Source organism: Chaetomium strumarium (assembly GCF_033439665.1).
Source record: "Chaetomium strumarium strain CBS 333.67 chromosome Unknown B0T15scaffold_1, whole genome shotgun sequence".
Taxonomy (NCBI): Eukaryota; Fungi; Ascomycota; class Sordariomycetes; order Sordariales; family Chaetomiaceae; genus Chaetomium; species Chaetomium strumarium.
Window position 1 is genome coordinate 7,215,083 of NW_026944429.1, and position 17,007 is coordinate 7,232,089.

At 55.5% G+C, this 17,007-nt stretch overlaps 6 protein-coding genes across 6 annotated transcripts; 2 read left to right on the plus strand and 4 right to left on the minus strand.

Annotated features, from left to right (window-relative positions):
* Positions 1-1,863: 1,863 nt before the first annotated feature.
* Positions 1,864-2,220, minus strand: B0T15DRAFT_490201 (uncharacterized protein; the record flags this gene model as incomplete). The annotated part of the gene is made up of 1 exon (XM_062866660.1): positions 1,864-2,220. The coding sequence occupies one exon, from the start codon at positions 2,218-2,220 to the stop codon at positions 1,864-1,866; it is 357 nt and encodes a 118-aa protein (XP_062727381.1).
* A 1,840-nt stretch (positions 2,221-4,060) lies between these two features.
* On the plus strand, positions 4,061-4,882 carry B0T15DRAFT_376883 (thioredoxin-like protein; the record flags this gene model as incomplete). Its single annotated transcript, XM_062864236.1, has 3 exons — positions 4,061-4,112; positions 4,168-4,607; positions 4,676-4,882. Coding segments are annotated over 3 exons (699 nt in total), but the record flags the coding sequence as incomplete, so codon positions are not given.
* Positions 4,883-5,193: 311 nt separating this feature from the next.
* Positions 5,194-6,874, plus strand: B0T15DRAFT_427987 (peroxisome membrane protein). Its single transcript, XM_062865677.1, has 2 exons — positions 5,194-5,548; positions 5,628-6,874. The coding sequence occupies exons 1-2, from the start codon at positions 5,365-5,367 to the stop codon at positions 6,671-6,673; spliced, it is 1,230 nt and encodes a 409-aa protein (XP_062727383.1). The 5' UTR covers positions 5,194-5,364; the 3' UTR covers positions 6,674-6,874.
* A 21-nt stretch (positions 6,875-6,895) lies between these two features.
* Positions 6,896-10,273, minus strand: B0T15DRAFT_522005 (GMC oxidoreductase-domain-containing protein). The gene is made up of 13 exons (XM_062868594.1): positions 10,082-10,273; positions 9,794-10,019; positions 9,560-9,726; positions 9,398-9,502; positions 9,309-9,330; positions 9,083-9,219; positions 8,999-9,020; positions 8,839-8,932; positions 8,592-8,756; positions 8,305-8,527; positions 7,739-8,231; positions 7,500-7,636; positions 6,896-7,426 (listed from the first exon to the last, which is right to left on the minus strand). Exons 1-13 carry the CDS (start codon positions 10,153-10,155, stop codon positions 7,288-7,290), a joined length of 2,004 nt encoding a protein of 667 aa, XP_062727384.1. The 5' UTR covers positions 10,156-10,273; the 3' UTR covers positions 6,896-7,287.
* Positions 10,274-12,077: 1,804 nt separating this feature from the next.
* Positions 12,078-13,279, minus strand: B0T15DRAFT_522007 (Emopamil binding protein-domain-containing protein). The gene is made up of 3 exons (XM_062868595.1): positions 13,172-13,279; positions 12,784-13,101; positions 12,078-12,686 (listed from the first exon to the last, which is right to left on the minus strand). The coding sequence occupies exons 1-3, from the start codon at positions 13,207-13,209 to the stop codon at positions 12,230-12,232; spliced, it is 813 nt and encodes a 270-aa protein (XP_062727385.1). The 5' UTR covers positions 13,210-13,279; the 3' UTR covers positions 12,078-12,229.
* Positions 13,280-13,500: 221 nt separating this feature from the next.
* On the minus strand, positions 13,501-15,037 carry B0T15DRAFT_508152 (uncharacterized protein; the record flags this gene model as incomplete). Its single annotated transcript, XM_062867697.1, has 2 exons — positions 13,501-14,532; positions 14,609-15,037. 2 exons carry the CDS (start codon positions 15,035-15,037, stop codon positions 13,501-13,503), a joined length of 1,461 nt encoding a protein of 486 aa, XP_062727386.1.
* Positions 15,038-17,007: the final 1,970 nt, after the last annotated feature.

Genomic DNA, 17,007 nt, shown 5'->3' on the forward strand with positions numbered 1-17,007 from the left:
GTGTTGCAACACCCTTCTCCACTGGTCGTCAGTCCCGAGTTGACGGACGGGAACGGGAAGGCTCAGGCGCAGCCACTATTCTTGCAGTCTTCGCAGATATCTACGCCATTTGGCACCATTGTGGTGCAGCCGTGAGTGGTGAAATGGGCGCAGGGCTTGTCCGACATGGTGTCTTTTCGTTTCAGGAGATGGATCTGAAGGTTTAATTTTGTGTTTCTATTGGGTTGTTCGTTTATATTGTTAGTGTTCCGTTTGCTCATACCTTCTGGCGGTGGGAAGACACTTCTACTCACCTCAAAGGTCATACATAGATGGAAGTGTAGGTCAAGAGCTAGACTGGCTTCGAGGGCGGCTCCTTAGGCGTGGAGAATGACTGACGATTTCCAGCGAGACTGGGGAATGCAGGACCTGGTTGACATTCCCTGGTCCTTTTCGCAGGATACCTCGGGCGCGGCATCGAGTCCTTATGCGCGGTCATCAGGAAATCTGGCCACCGATGTCCAGGGTTTGTTTGGCTCATGTTTGGATTCCCAGAATCCCTCCATTTCAGGGCCGCGTCCTTCCCAACGCACAGGGAACTGCATCCGGTGCATGGCATTGGTGTCTTTGAACTGACTAATGAGTACTAGCACTACCCTACCTTCGCTACCGGCATCGCATTCCTGACATGGCGCCATTTCCCGATCTTCCATGCTGCATTACTAGATTCTGCACTAAGTGTGCGTGCTTACCCTTTTGTGGCCCCGGCCACATTGGCTCGACTCTTGTCACAGACCCTGAGGTTGATGGACTTTGTGTGCAATTCTTGACTGCAATCCCCCCGAAGGCCATCGTACATGTACGTTGATGGCGGCAGTTGTACGGGTATGCTACATGATGTTGCCTCTGAGCCCGAGGCCGCATAATTCTGGGATCCAGCGAGCCATGATATTAGTGTCTTGGATCATGCCGACTCCGCGGGCTACGTCACATTGAACCACGAGGAGGATAAGTCTAGAACTGCTATATCACATCCAGCCTTGTATACCTGCATAAATGCCATAGTTCGAGCAATGGGATGTAAGCAGATTGGACAATCAAAATGGTGATGAAGTCGGAACTTCCTACAGCCGGGAGACATACTGCGGGGGCTTCCCCCTTTCAGCGTCTAAACCCCCACCACGCAGTGCTCATGCAGTGACATGCTGCATACTCTGCAGCTGCACGGCGCTGTCACGCAGGTTCTACTGCTTTCGTTGGATTAGTGATAAACCTTTGAGCCAGCTCGTGTGTCATTTGGAACGAGGGACGCACAAAGCATGCCCCTTCTCAAAGGCTCAGACAACCTTGGAAGCCGTGACTGTCAATGATGCAGTAGGATTCCATGTAACCTACCGCCTAAGCCTGGCAGGCCTTATTCCCGGAAAGCATTTCAAGAGAGAGCAACTTGGAAGCCTTAGAGTTCGCACTCAAGATTTATCAAAGAGGTTTGCCAAGCACGATCCATTGCCTATTGAGTTGGCCACCCATGTCCATCAACCAAGCCATCCTGTCGAATCGTCCTCCACAGTGCTCAAGTCCCCTGAACCTGTCCCAAGCACGGCACTCCCCTTGTCAACTCGTTCTCGTGGCTGCATCTCAAACTCCAGTCGTAGCGGAAATGGAAATATCGTAGTCGGGAAAGTCGTCCACTAGTGAAGCACTGTCAGTTACCAGTTGTGAAGGGAAGGCAAAAACAGGGAGTAAGATAAAGTACCTTAAGAATCCAGATTGACTCTCAATGACCACCACCCGTTCCTCAAGCCTTGATATGTCCTTTGGCCCCGCGACAAGCCGGTGCCGGTAGTCATGGCCGATTCTGCGTTGGAAGAGGAGGAGAGTGGCTCATCTGACGGTCTGGGGACTGGGCGGACAGGTAGGCGGCATAGAGAATTCGTAGCCACGCATCGGTAGCGCCGCGTGACCGTCATTGTCGTTGTCGCCATCATCATCGAGAATCCACAACACATTGATGAATCCCTGGATTGCCGTGTTCACGCAGGTGATTAGGCAGATGCCAACAAACAGGAACCCGAACACCTGGAGCAGGACGGCGACGATGGGACACGCAAGGTAGGAGGATATGAGCTTGAACGGTCGGCTCGGGCTGTTCTTCGGCCTGACTTGCTCGTAGATGTGTTCTTCGATTTCATTATCGCGACCATGGCCGGCATTGGGCCCAAGGTGACCGAGATGTGACATCGCAATGGGAGTGAAGCGTTGGGTCTGAAATGTTGTGTGAAGTGCTTGAAATTTGGTAAGGTGCCGGTTGAGGCTTGATGTTGAACAGGTCTAAGGTGCTGGGAGGAAGCAGGAAGAGGAAGGAAGCTCAGCAGGGAGGAAAATATGCTTCAAGTTTTGGAAGGCGGAAAGAATAGAATTGGTGCGTGCCTTGGAGCATCCTATTGTTCAGCATTGTCAACGCGGACCTGCCATGGTCTGTCGACGCTGCTGGTCACTCCAAGCGGAGGCTTGCGGAGGAGGTACCTCCTGAGCGACGCTAGGCCACGAATCGGCACGGCTAACCTCACAATAAGAAGCAAAATGTTTATACCTAATAAAATATGGCGAAATCTCGATGGGGCAAATGTAGCTTAGAGACCGGATGATCTCTGGTTCGCTCTGGTGACGTTGCTGGTATGGGAGCCGCCGGTGAAATCGAAATACGTGTCCGTAGTCTCGTTCCTGGCTCGCGATGACCAGCTCATAACAGCTCACTTGATTGTGAACGGGTTCATTTGAGCTTGGTATTCCAACTTCCACAGACTTTCTTCCACTCCGCCCAGTGACATTTTGGATCCGGAGCCAAACCGTCTTCGGTGTCATGTAACCCTGCATCATCAGCCGGTGGTCTTCCACAAAGGCCAGGATGGGCGGGAGAATCGTATCTAGACAGCAGCGTCTGGGCTGCCTCTGGTGTGAAGAACGTGATTTTGGCAGCGGCGGTATTGTATCGCCCTGTTGCATCCTCGCCGCCATGCGATGACCCCGGCCGGGGCCGAAGGGTCTTGATGAGTTTACCATCTCAGATATACTAATGCCTTTTGAAATTCTCGAGTGCCGTCATTGAGAGGAGAATGAGATTGCGGATATATAAGATATTGTTGACATGTATACTGATCGGGGCTGCTGGGCTAGATTTCTAGCGGTTCCCTGTGAACTGTAGTGTCCTTAGGGTCAAGGAACACTCGAATTCCATGATTTGGAGCGGGTGATCATTGAAGATGCAGGGCCACCAGTATGGGTAGTGTAGACCCTTCAGATATTTATACCCAAGTTGATCGTGCACAAATCATCTGCTGGTACAGCACGGCACTCAAACTACTTGAGCCCTTGCTCTCACAGCCAAATAGCAACTGGACGCCAAGTATGATCTAATGGTCATGTTGGTCTTTGGTGATGGGTTTGATCACTGTGCTTGTTTCTTATATGACTACGTGATTGTGGTTTCCCGATGATTGTTCTGTGAGTCTTCGCTCCGCTATCTGCATAAACAGCTGAGTCCAGTGCCTTCCGCTGATTCACAACCGGCATTGTTGATGCATTGATGCTTTGTAAACTGTAATCACGCCGTCGGAGAGTTTCTTGGTAATCCGCAACACGGAGCTCCTAGTTGGGCCGAAGGAAGTAACACAACTGCGAAGAAAAGCAAAGTGGGGGAGCTATTAACAGTGGGGTATGGGAAGCGAAGAAAGAGCCTCAACGCTTGAGATTTACGGAAATCTCGGAGGGGTGTGATCCTTCCGATGAGGGCACCTGTAAGTTAGCGTAACCAAGCCGTACTACCTATGCAGACTCCCAATGCTGGGTTGGCGGCCCAAAGAGTGTTACCGTGGAGATAACGCCATCCATGACGCAAATGCTTTGATATGTCAGCGAATGGAACATTACCCCGAGTTGACATCGTATATGGACCGCCGCTCCTGTGCTTGCTCAACAGGCAAAGCACTTGGCTACACTTCTGAACGATAACAATCTTCACTTTCAGTCAATCGCAAACCTACCATATCGTCTCTTTCACAAGCCGCAAACAAAAGTAATCATGAGTTCTCAGGACGCCAAGCTCATCCTCTACACCAACCATGGGTGCCCATGTGGGTAGACACAACAAGTTCAGGCGTCTTCTCCGTCAGCTAACTCTCGTTTCAGGGGCGCACCGCGCGCATATCACGCTAGAAGAGCTCAAGATCCCGTTCGAGGAGGTTATCATCGATCTGGCCACGCCGCGCACTCCCGAGTACCTGAAGATCAACCCGCGGGGGCTGGTTCCGGCGCTCTCGTACAATGGCGAGATCATCATCGAGTCGGCAATTGTTGTGCAGTTCCTGACCGACACCTACCCGTCTCACCTGGTCCCTGCCTCCAACGAGCCCGGTGGCGCTCTTCGCCGGGCGCGCATTGCCGAGTTTGTGGACGCGTACGTCTCCAAGGTCAACGGCGCGGTGTTCGGGTTGTACAGCGCGAAGACCGATGAGGAGCTCGGCCCATTGGTCGAAAAGGTTGTCACGGGCGTTGTCACGGAAGTTGAGCCTAGGCTCGCTGATGCAAACCCGTTCTTCGGTGGCAGCGACAAGCTCACCTTGGCCGAGGTAAGATGAGACTTACCTCTCGGTGGCGCGGCATGCTAGTTAAGAAGAGGTGGCTGATCATGGTGCAGGTCCTGACGGGCTCACTTGTCCTGCGTCTGAAGAGCTTAACCAAGGCCGACGTGTTACCCAAGCGTCTTTGGACAGCGATCGAGGAGAAGGCGCCTAACTTTACCAAGTGGGCGGAGGCCGTCACTGCTCATCCCAGCGTCACATCAATCTATGACGAGAAGAAAAACACTGAAAATGCGAGAGCGAGAATCGCGAAACTGAGGGCGAGCGCTTGAGGCAATGAGGACTCGGGAAGTAGCGGCTCTGGGCCCTGGGGCGGACGGCTGAAGTGTTCGAAACTGTGTTGTTTGAATGTCTTTTAGACATTCTAGGCTCTGATACGAGATGCATGATCGTCATAAGCTACCTTAGCAGAGAGTTTTGAGAGATCATTTCCGAAGTCCCAATCCCCCATCATCTTGAAGCGTCGGGAGACTCCTGCAACCCCAACCCCGGCTTCCCCGCAGCCGAGGCATTGGCGCTCAACCCCAGACCCACCGTGACCTCAGCCGACGCGAGCATTTGATGCAAACGCCCGAGGAAAACTTGCCAACAGCAACGAGATACATTCGGCGTTGCACCCTTCAGACTTTTCCGCCGATCCTTTCTCTAGTACTCAACGCGATCGCGATTCCTCCGGACTAAAAAATTACACAAGCTCCTTGCACTTGTATGCTGCGTCCGGGGTCTGACGCGATTGCGCTTCGCAATGAACCCCTCGGACAGCGACCAGAAAGCCCAACGGGCTATCCCACCCAAACGCTCCGGTATCAGCAACACTCTGTCGATGCCGTCGCAATTACTCCACAAGTACGATGACTTCATCACGAAGAACGCGCACCAGGTGTCACAGATCGAGTCCACGTTGCGGTCACTGACCTACATCATACCCGGTCTGTTGCCCAACCCAGTTCGACCGATGCAAAACTCGGTAGCTAGCATGCATTACTGATATCCGCGCCATTCTCACAGGCCGCTTCCGCGATGCCGAAATTGCATCCGAGTCCATCCACAGCGGGGTCCAGCTGCTCTCGCTATACCACGACACGCTCCTGCGGCGGGCGCACGCGCTGTCGAAGCTCGCCCTGCCCCCGTCCTCGCTCGCCCATCCGCCGTCTCCACACAGCCGATACACGCGGTTCTGGACGCTCAAGAGCGCGCTGTACCGGCGCGTCGCCTACGTGCTGCAGATCGTGCAGTACGTCGAGCTGCTGTGCGAGATGGCGGCCAAGCGGCGGGGCGAGCGTACGCGCTGGCGCGTCGTCGTCCTCCTCGAGGCCGTCAAGGCCGTGTGCAGGCTGCTGCTGCTGAGGATAACGCGGTCGCGGCCGCTTGTGACGCCGATGCTGCCCGAGCGGGATCCGGTGCCCGAGGAGCCGCAGGACGGAGAAGACGAGTTTGCTGTGGAAGAAGATGACGAGGACCGGCGGCAGCCGAACGGCAACGGCAGCGCAAACCCAAACACAAATGCAAACGGCTCCGCGAATGCGCATCACAGACCGCCACCCCAGCTCGGCCCCAACGGCGAGTGGACCATGCCCCGCACCGGCATGACCCTCCCTTCGCTCCCTGCGCCGGGCGACACGAGCGGGTACCTGCTCTCGCGGGTGCTGACGGCCGACGACATCAAGCCGGCGGCGAAGCTGCTCAACCGGCTGCAGGGCCCGGCGCAGGCGGCCGAGATCCTGCACATCCTGGCGCCGCTGGTGTTTGCCGTGGCGCTGGCGCGCAGTAAGGACAAGCGCAAATCGTGGACGCCGTGGCTGCTGGGTGTCGGGGTGGAGCTGGCGGCGCGGCAGTTGCGGGATCGGGGCCTGCGGACGACGCCCCTCGAGCGCGAGGAATGGAGTCGTCGTGGTTGGGCGATGGGGTGGTGGGCGATGCGCGGCGCCTTCTATGAGAACGTCACTAAGGGGATGGTGGAAGGGGTGCGGCGGCGGATGCCCGGGTTGCTGGCGGGCATTTTGGAGGATTATGAGTATCTCTGGGAGAACTATCACTTTAGCACGAGCGCCTGAGGATGGGAAGGGGCTGGCCCCCCGTTTGGGTCTACGGCAAGGCCATGCCACAGCTGAATGCCGCTGACAGAGACGCATGGCTGCGTCATCGATGAGCCGCAGGCGCACTTGTTCACTTCGATGTAAGATATTCTTATTATAATATGCTAGACGATGATATTATCCACAACTGTGGAGAGCAGATCATATCCTCAGAAAGGCAAGGAACGCCGAAACGTAACTGAACTCGCTGCAACATGATGTTGAATGAGTCTCAACAAGGGAGAATTGCCCGACCCTGGGTAGGTCAAAGTCTCAAGCAAAGTTGACAGTCTGAATTCCGGTTCAATCGGAGGCGCCTCGCTACCTACACGATTACAATCTGTCCGTTATTTGGAACCTCAACCGTTCGATGACAATCTGTCTGGTCAGGAAGAAAGAGCGGGCGACTTCGAGAGCAACAACCAGACCACCCAAAATGACTCGAACGCCCAAGACATGAAGAAAGTAAGATCGTTACATGCTGAACCAACCATCCCGGCAAAAGACCGACGTCGTTCAATTTGACCGTTACCGTCCACTCATCACAGGTATCCAAACTGTTCCTCCAAGTATGGGTATGCATCGCCCATGGTTTACAACCTCGAAGCAAGTCGGTTCTCGCCCGGCGCATGGTAGTCGGGCACCTTCATGTCGAGCGCGTCGCCCGAGTAGCCGAGGTCCTCGGCGACGAGCACAGCGGCCTTTTCGCCGATCAGGAGCGCCGTGGAGTATCTTTGAACATGATTAAAGTTAGAGACTAGTACTAGTAACTACCGTCAAACTCAATCTCAAGGGTTTCACGTACGTGTTGCAGCCCACATTATCCGGGCAGATGCTCAGGTCGGCCACCTTCAGGCCCTGCACGCCATGCACGTTCAGGCGCTCGTCGACGACGCCGTGCTTGACGATGCTGTTGCCCTCTCTCGGGGCCATGGAGCATGTCTGCCCAAAGGAAAGAAAAAACACCACGTGTCAGTCACATTCCTCTCTTCTATCTTCTCCGAGTTCAGTCAGTGAGGGGGGGAATAGGTAAGGTAATCTTACGCCAAGACAGTGCCAGGTCGTCTCGACATGGCGCTTGACCCACTCCTCGATAGCCTCGATATCCTTCTTGGAATACTTGAGCTCCTTTCGCCGGGCCTTGCGGTTGCTGCTGACGACGTGCGCGCCGGGCAGCTTCTCGTCCGGTTCCGGGACGGGCACGCTCCAGCTGCCGTGCTGGATGCCCGCGGTGATGTTGCCCGGAGCCGCGTAGCGGTTGGTGTCCTCGAGGCTGAGGTCGTAGGCGCGCGCCTCCGAGTCGTAGTCGAAGAAGGGGTGCATGGCCTGCACCTCGCCCGCGTAGGCGTCCATGCGGCGCGCCGTCTCGCGCGACTTGATGTACCCCCACACCATGGGCACCATGTCGCGCTCGTCGTTCATGAAGCCGGCGTCGAAGTCGGGCGCCGCGTACGGGTCCGCCGACCGGATGTGCGTCCAGCCGCGCGAGAAGGGGTATTCGAGGAAGTGGAACATGGTGAAGAAGTTTCCGGGGGGCCTTTTGTGGAGTATATTCGTGTCAGTCATGTTGGGAGGGGGGGTTGGAAAACGGACTTCTGTTAGTTACTCACATCAGCATGTGGTCGCCAAACCAGCCGCTGATGACCGAGTAGTGCATCACCGGCTTGTCCGGCTTGTTCTTGAAGTAGGATTCCCAGCCCTTCGTGAAGTGAGGCGTTGGCCAGGACTCGAATTCGCGAAGTTCCTTCTCGGTAGGGCGGATCTTGACGCCGGCTTCGATGCCGTTGGTGGCGAGCGGGCCGGTGCCCTTGATGTTCCACTCTTCGAAGACGCCTGGAGTGAATGGCAGTCAGCGAGGCAATGCTCCGTTCAAGGGATTGCCAAGAGAGAAACGTACGCTTCTGCACCTCGGGGTCGCCGCGGGCAAAGTCATCGAACGTCTCGGTCCCCGGCTTGGCCCGATAGACGGAGAAGGTCAGGTAGTGGTCCTGAAAGTTGAGCCCGACGCCGGGGAGGTCAACGATGGACTTGACTCCGCAACGGCGCAGCTTGTCGGGGTCGCCTGAAAAATAGTCTCAGCATTCGAGTGTCTTGCAGACCAACACTACTACTAGTATCTCCTCAGTGAGCTTGATTTGACGTACCGATACCAGATCGCTGCAGAATCAAGGGAGACGACAGAGTCCCCCCGGACACGACGATCTGCTTGCGAGCACGGAAGATGCGAGTTCCTGCATTCTACGGGTGCGTCAGTTCAATCTCTTAGCACACAACTCTGCACATGCCGCCGCCGTGACAACGCACATCACCCATTGGCTTCGTCGGGCTGTATGGTTTTGTCAGCAAAACCCAGAGCTGGGCAGGAGAGGAGATTTCAGAGCGACATACACAGTCTGCACGGCAACCGCTCGGCCGTTCTCGATGATCACCTTGTCCACTTTGGTGTTGCAGGCAAGGTACAAGTTGGAGTGGACAGCGCGCGTGGCATGGATGTAGGCATGTGCGCTATCGCTGCGGCGCCCGGTCTAGAATATGGTGTGGTCATTTGTCAGTTACCTAACTGGGACCGCCTGTGCTAACCAGGACAGATCCATGCGTTGGCAATGCCACCTACATCGCGGTTGATCCATTTGAGCCTGTGCTTTCTGTCAGCTTCACTTTCCATCACTCACGACGCCCACCCGGCGAGAGAGAGAGGCATACCAGTGTTCGGCGCCATGGCCGGTTTTTAGATCTTGGAGATCGTCAACTACTGGGATGCCCTGGGACTCGGCGGCCCGCAGGAAGTCGTCCTTGATCGGGTATGTGCTGCGCATACACATCAGCATCCGCACCGCCGTTTTGCGCAGGAACAGGGGTTCTTACTAGTTGCCGAAGGAAACCTTGATCGGCCCCTCGTACCCATGCGTGTCCCGGTTGTGCGAGGCACGCTGGTACGTCTCGTGCTTCTTCATGAGCGGCAGCAGCTCCTCAGTCGTCCACCCCTTGGCCTGGAAGTCGTCATAGTCAGACGCCGAGGCGCGCGTGTACATCTGCATCGAGGTCAGCAAACGGCATGCTCTCAAGACACTGTGTACTGTTGATGTCGCCGCTCCGTACCATGAAGTTGATGGAGGATCCGCCACCAAGGATGTGGGCGGCAGGCACAACAGCCGCCCGGCCGCTCAGCCACTTCGACGGGCGAGACTCATAGAAGGTTGCCGTCTTGGAGTCCAACTTCATGTTCCGCGGGTAGATACCGGGGCGGAACACCCACGGGTTGTTGAGGTTGTTCTCGCCGGCCTCAATGAGCAGGACCTTGAGGTTGTGGTCCAGGTTGGCCAGCCTATTCGAGGGAATACTGTGAGAGGGGCTTTCAAAGAGAATCAATGTTTGATGTGTTCATACCTCCCTGCCACCACACATCCGCAGCTCCCACCGCCACACACAATGATGTCGAACTCCTCGGGTAGCGGCGACATCGCGATAGAAGACCTAAGACCACCAAATGCGAGAAGATGTTGGGACAATCCCTCCAAGATAAGAGGCCCGACTCAACACACTCAACACCATCCAGGAGGGAAGTCCCCCAGGGAGATATCGGGCCTCTTATGTTCCTGCCATTCACCTAACCAAGTATCCAAGTCACGAAGATGCCGAACAATCTCCATCGGCTCGCAAACCCCTCTCGATTGTTGGACTCGCCGAGACGCGAATTCCCCTCTCGGACCCCTTCATCGTCTTTGATGTCCGAAAGTCTGGTTGGCCAATGCCGGCGGTCCTCAACACACCTGACCGCGCATCAACCTGCACGTCTCCTCATTCCATCAAAACAGTCTCTCGGTGATGCGAGCTGCGTGAAGTATGCACCTGTGGGAACCCCTCATCCGTTTCGTCCCTCTCCTATCACGGGAACCTCAGACGGTTCAGCCGGGATAATAATAAGGGAAGGTCAACGGCACACGGCAAATGCAGAAGGAGGACGATCTGAGAGCTGTGATTGGGGCCCGCACAAGCAATGTGTTCGCCTCGATCTTTCCAAGAACTTTGGAGATATTGCTACCACACACTACTACTACATAGTACTGAGGAAAGAGCGAGAGACACACTGATGGTACGGCTCGCACTCTTTGGTACTAATCCGATCGCCAACCAGCAAAGAGGTACGAAGCCAGCGTCGGTTCCGCAGAGCAGCACCGTTGGCCGGCTACACCCAGTCAGAGGTTAGTATGGCAGAAGCCCGCAAGCTTTCTCAGTGCCCAAGGTATGCTAGAAGCTGCATCGATAGCTTGAGCCAAACAATTACGTATGCTGTGCAACCCCACCGGCGGGTACAACTGGGCACCGGCAGATCCGTCCCTTCTCTGGGACTATATCCGTAGAGTAGGACAACACAGACGGCGCCCTCGCACCGCCACAAAACCCCTCTCGATCGAGCTTGTTTGTCGGTGTTCCTTACCCGACATCGGTTCAAACGGGCAACCCAGGGGCTGAATCGCGTCGGGAGGTGTTGATGTGCAATACACCGCTGCTAGAGTCTGGCAGCAGGAGGTTGATACTACTGGGACTAGAATCAGGGTACTAGTATAGTAGTATTCTCCACAATCCGTCCCATCGATAGGCTAAGACTCCTGTGAATGTGATATCGAAGAACGATGGAAAGTTGGAAGAGGAGCGGCAACAAAGGGGGACAGCGCGCCACTCCGCCATTCGCCTCCATCGAAGCAAGGGAAGGACGTTGGAAGGCAATGATACCTACCTAACTATTGAGTAAATATCAGCGAGCACTTACGTAGGTAGGTATGGACAGCTGCATCTACCTAGACTTCCCCGACCGTTTTCAAGGGGACATGCATGCCGAGCGAGACGCGGATTGGTGGGTAATAACGTGGGGTGCATGCCCAGGCGTACCTTAGCTCCAACGGCTTTTCTAAGAATATGAGATGTCTGGTCTCTATCCCTCTAGGGGCATAAACATGCGTAGTTGGAGTACGCCGAGATGCGGGGTGCGTCACAAGACGACACACGCGCACGGTGGTTCGTGTCTCGTCTTCTTCATACCCATACCATAAGCCGGGGCGTCCGGTTGGGACCCGAGTCTTAAAGTCGGAATAGTAGTAGTATCCCACTACCTTCGTATATCGGCATGGATTGAGCTTGTTGAAGGCAGGAAGGTCCCGGGTTGAATGTGTCGTCGTTTGTTGGCAATACTGTGTTGGCAGCGTAACGACATCTGGCCAGCCTGAAAGACCTGTACCGTTGTGTCCCGTCATGTTACATACATCCAGACCAGCACCGGGACGCGAGACCAGCCTCCAGTACGGTGATGAGTGAACGCACCAAATGCGCAGCAGCGAATCGTGATCTTCGAAATCATCGGGCTTGCCGAGGACAAAGACGGAGTGATCCTGAAGCTTTTTTTATTCCTCCTTCCCTAATCCACCCGTTTATCCAAAACAGTGTACATACTATCTACCTAAATTACAAGGCCTGATCCCGCTCTGTGGAAATGCTCCCTGCCGGCACCGTGCGGCAAGCAAGCAACAAAAGTACCGGTCATGCCTGCTTCGCAACCTTCTCCCCTTTCTGCACAAAGCGGAACGCCTTAGCAGTCTCGATCACACTGTCAATGATAATCCACCCGGGGATGACGATCCAAAACCCATTCATCATGACGAAGTACGCCCAGAAATACACCGCCTCAGGCCGGCAGTAGACCGCATCATAGACCGACTCGTCGAAGAAGAAGGTCGCGTAGTACAGCACATCGCCGTACATCTGGCCCAGGCTGACCAGGATCTGCAGCGGGTGGCGGAAGGGGCTGTCGGTGACGACGAGCCAGCCGACGAGGAAGGATAGCGGGCCCCAGGCAACCGCCGTGACCGTCTCCATGCACACGACGAACGAGTCGCGCGTCAGGTAGCGCGTGTCCGACTTCGCGTACTCCTTCCACAGCTGCCCGAAGAGGTCGACACGTCCCGGTATCGCGGCGTTGTGATACGCGAAATAACCTAGTAGTACGTATTGAGCATTTAGAGAAAAGAACTTGAATAACACTTCTTTTCTCCCGGCAAACAGACAGACAGATAGACAAACAGACAGACATGCCTTCGAAGAACAGGTGGATGCAGCCACAGAGCATGAACCACACGGCCGTCAACAGCCTGCCCCTGCCGATGCTGGGCTGGACCATTCGTGCTAGCGTGGAGGTGGTCGAGCAGACAAAGCTCACGCCAACGGCGAAGCACACGAGGAGGATCGGCACCGAGGTCTTGTTGGGCATGTAGCCGGGCAGTGCTAGATCTGGCGGGTTGTAAGGATGGCCGGCCATGCTGGCTTCGGGGGAGCTTGAAATGGACATGTCGGTTGGCCGTTGAGGTTTGGGCGCGGATAGTACGAGTTGAGGAGAGGTTGATAAGTCGCCGACGGTACGCGAATATCTGGACTTGAATGTTACGAACGAGTCGCTGACATACTAATAATATATGATCCGTATAGGGGGCAGGGGACGGAACGCGCGGCCTCCGATCCACCATACTAAAGGCTCGGCGGACACCCGACTGTCTCGGAAAGGCCAGAGCCGGATCAGATCATTCTGATTCTACTGCTATGAAGAGTGACCAGGCCTCTCCGTTGAATACGTAACGTTACTTAGACAAGGGAACTTTCAAGTCCAAAACGACAAACCCAAAAACTCAGAAGTCCATCCCAAAACTCATACACCAGCCCATCCCGAACCCACAAAGTCACAATCGCCTCCCAGAACCGCCAACCCATCTAGAGACCTTTTGATGAAACAGTAGACCCAAACTCCGCAACGTAGCCGATCACTTCTCCCGGATCATGGCGAGGATGACATCCTCGAGATCGCCCTTGAGCAGAGCTTTCACCTCTTTCGCAAAGTTGGCATTGAACTTTCTCTGGTAGGCCTGTTTCGCCGCCTCCAGACGCGGAAGATCCCAATACAGACTCACCACACGGTTGATGACGAGCTTGTCCTTCCGCTTGGTGAGGGCCTCGCGCAGGCGGAAGGCGTCGTACTCGGCGCGGTTCTGCGCCGACGTGAGCATGCGCAGCAGCGCGTCTTCCATGCCGCCGCGGAACTCCTTCTCGATGACGTCGGCCAGCGGGCGGTGGTATTTGCGCTGGTACGCCTCGGCCATGGCGTTGATCTGCGCCGCGTTGCTGCTGGCGAAGATCTGGACGACGGCCACGGCGTTGGCGCCGATCATGCCTTCGGTCGCGCGCTGCAGCTCGGTGACCTTGGCGTCGATCTCGTGCGCGAGCACGGGCGCCGCGTCCTCGGCCCGGTTGGCGGCCAGCAGCATGCTGCACAGCCGGAACAGGGCCTCGTCGACGTCGTCCTTGATGTCGACCAGCAGATCGCGCTGCGTCACGCGCTTGTACTCGGCCGTGATGGCGCGGAGGTCGGCGTTGGACCGGTTGAGCAGCACATCCATGAGCGCCTCCTCGTCTGTGCCCAGGCGATTGAGGGCCTTGTCGAGCACGTAGGCGTCGTGGCCCAGCGGCCCGCGCATGAGAGCGAGCAGGGCCGTCTCGAGCAGGCCGCGCGTCTCACCCTTGATGTCCTCCTCTAGGTTGCGCAGGAAGCGGGTGTTGTAGTCCTGCACCAGCTGCAGCATGGCCCACGGGTTGGCGTACTGCGGGCTGGTCAGGACGCGGATGAGGGCCTTCTCGTCACAGCCCATGCCCTTCATGGCTCTGCGGAGCGCCTCGGCATCGCTGGATGTGTTGACCGGCTGGGCCCATGCTTTCTGCGCGATATCGTAGCCCGGAGACGCCGGAGCGGCCTGCACTGCCGGGGCTCCGAATCCTGGCCATTGCTGCTGACCCTGAGGCTGCCAAATCCATCCGTGTTAGACAACAACGAAGTGAAAGATTGCGCCCCAATCACACCGATAGAGAGAAACATACAGGGTAACCATGCGGCGGCGGCGCCTGGCCATAACCGGCCGACGGTTGGCCGTAGGGAGGCTGTGCAGCGTACTGGCCAGGCGGAGGAGGAGGAGGAGGTTGTTGGCCGTATGGGGCATACGCAACATTCGGAGGAAGCTGCTGTCCATACGGGGCACCTTGGGGAGCCTGAGGATACTGATACTGGCCGGTCTGTGCGCCGGGCTGCGGGGGTGGCGCCGACTGATAGCCGTAGGGCGGCTGCACCGGCTGCTGGTAAGGCGCCTGTCCCGGAGCTTGTCCGGGGGCTAGTCCAGGCGGATATTGGTATGGCGCGCTTGGAATCGGTGCTCCTTGTGGAGGGTAGTTTCCCGGAGGAGCCCCCGGCGGAGGAGGGCCACCGTAATCCTGCGGGGGCTGTTGACCGTAGTAGGGCTGCTGTGAACTCATGATGCCGTGCCGCGTGTAAGTGATGAAATGCGGTATGTAAGCTGATCTGAAGCTGTGATGAGAAACCAAGTCGTCCGAGGCACTGCAAGGCGGCGTGCAATGGGCGGACAGTACTTTATGCTCTGGCGGTTCCGAGCAGAGGCCTCCCTCCCAAAACAGATCGTAAAGATGGATGACGATGGGTGATCGAGATCTCAAGGGTGGACACAGAGCTGACCCGGTAGAAGATAACAAGAACCCCACCTACTAGAAGGGGCAACCGCCACCAGCCGGGATGCAGTGAGCTCGCATTCAACACCACAGGTTTTGCGAGATGTAACTTCCCCTCGCACCTCAGCATTCGATCGTTACGCTAGAGGATCACCACCAAGGAAAGCCGGGTGGCTGTAGCTGGCTGTGTCGCAGGCTTCTTGTGGCCTCGAGCCTGCCGAGCCTGCGTAGGGCTACACAGGCTGCACAGCCCGGGGAACGAACAGACATTCATATCACTCTTCGAACGTGGTTTCCATTCGCTGTCCTGCATGTTTGCCGCTGGGGCGCATTGGCCAAGAATAACGAGAGGCTTGCACGACTCGCGGAAGTGGCGCCCGGCCGCTTAGCGTTGGCAGCGCCGACGACGCCTTACACAGTAGTGCGTAGGTACGGAATGGGCAGGCAACTAGACGATAGACCGACCCCGTAAAACTTTGGCGCGGGGTTAATTTAGACTCTATAATATGTGCGACCGAGCACGTAGAGGGCTTACCCTGGGACCTAAACTAGACGTAGGGCAGAGCGGGGAGGTATATTATAGGCTCGGGCTTTACTTAGGCTAAGTGTTATAGGGCTATGCCTAGTACCTGCCTAATCTATATTATATCTACCCTATTTCTAATATAGCCCTACTATATGTATTAGGCTCTAAAGGAGAGTCGTATAATATAATCTTGTAATTTTCTTCTTTCTTAAAATAGTTGAATAAAATATTGTAACTATGCTTAACGTATCTTATAAGCGAGCCGGCCATATAAGCGAGCCGGCCACTTTACCCGCGACGCGTCACTTCCGCGCTTAAAACCAGATTTTCTTTACAACCTAACATGTCTTCTTCTTCGTACAAGGCTAGGATAAACCTAGCCCTCGAAGCGATACAAAAAGACCAAAAACTAAGCATAAGGGCTATAGCGAAGTACTACGACGTTCGACGAACAACCTTACAAGACCGACTAGCGGGCCGGCCTGCACGACGCGACACTACGCCCAACTCGCGCCGGCTTACCGATTCCGAAGAGAAGGCTCTTGTTCAGTATATAATTGAGCTATCTGAGCGAGCTTTTCCGCCGAGACTGCGTGGTATAGAAGATATGGCCAACTAACTGCTACGCGTACACGACGCGCCCCCTGTCGGCAAGCTCTGGGCGTATAACTTTGTCAAACGCTAGCCAGAGCTCTGGACGTGTTATACGCATAGATATGACTACCAGAGGGCCAAGTATGAGGATCCGAAGGTTATTGGCGAATGGTTTGCCCTTATACGAAATATTAAGGCCAAGTATGGCATTATAGATGATGATATCTATAACTTCGATAAGACCGGGTTTATAATAGGCATTATCTTCCCGGGTATAGTAGTTATAACCTCGGATGGCCGTGGCAAGGCGAAGCTAGCCTAGTCTGGCAACCGCAAATAGGTGACGGTAATCCAAGGCGTCAATGCCCTTGGCTAGGCTATCCCTCCGTTCATCATCTTAGCCGCGTAGTACTACCTCGCCAACTGGTATCAAGAGTACAACCTCCTAGCCGACTAGCATATCGCAACCATCGAGAATGGCTAGACTACTAATACGGTAGGCCTTGATTAGATCAAGCACTTCGACTATCATATAGCGCCTTAGACAAAGGGTAAATACCGGTTATTAATCCTCAATGGCCATGAAAGCCACTACTCGACCGAGTTCGAGCTCTATTGCCAGTAGAACAACATCATCACG

Coding starts and splice junctions, on each gene's coding strand:
- B0T15DRAFT_427987 (XM_062865677.1), top strand. CDS start 5,365: ATGAACCCCTCGGACAGCGACCAGAAAGCCCAACGGGCTATCCCACCC. Junction 5,549..5,627: donor ACTGACCTACATCATACCCG/GTCTGTTGCCCA, acceptor CCATTCTCACAG/GCCGCTTCCGCGATGCCGAA.
- B0T15DRAFT_522005 (XM_062868594.1), bottom strand. CDS start 10,155: ATGTCGCCGCTACCCGAGGAGTTCGACATCATTGTGTGTGGCGGTGGG. Junction 9,503..9,559: donor AAGGTTTCCTTCGGCAACTA/GTAAGAACCCCT, acceptor GTGTATGCGCAG/CACATACCCGATCAAGGACG. Junction 8,528..8,591: donor CGACCCCGAGGTGCAGAAGC/GTACGTTTCTCT, acceptor CATTCACTCCAG/GCGTCTTCGAAGAGTGGAAC.
- B0T15DRAFT_522007 (XM_062868595.1), bottom strand. CDS start 13,209: ATGGTGGATCGGAGGCCGCGCGTTCCGTCCCCTGCCCC. Junction 13,102..13,171: donor CGCGTTCCGTCCCCTGCCCC/CTATACGGATCA, acceptor ATATTCGCGTAC/CGTCGGCGACTTATCAACCT. Junction 12,687..12,783: donor TGCATCCACCTGTTCTTCGA/AGGCATGTCTGT, acceptor ATACGTACTACT/AGGTTATTTCGCGTATCACA.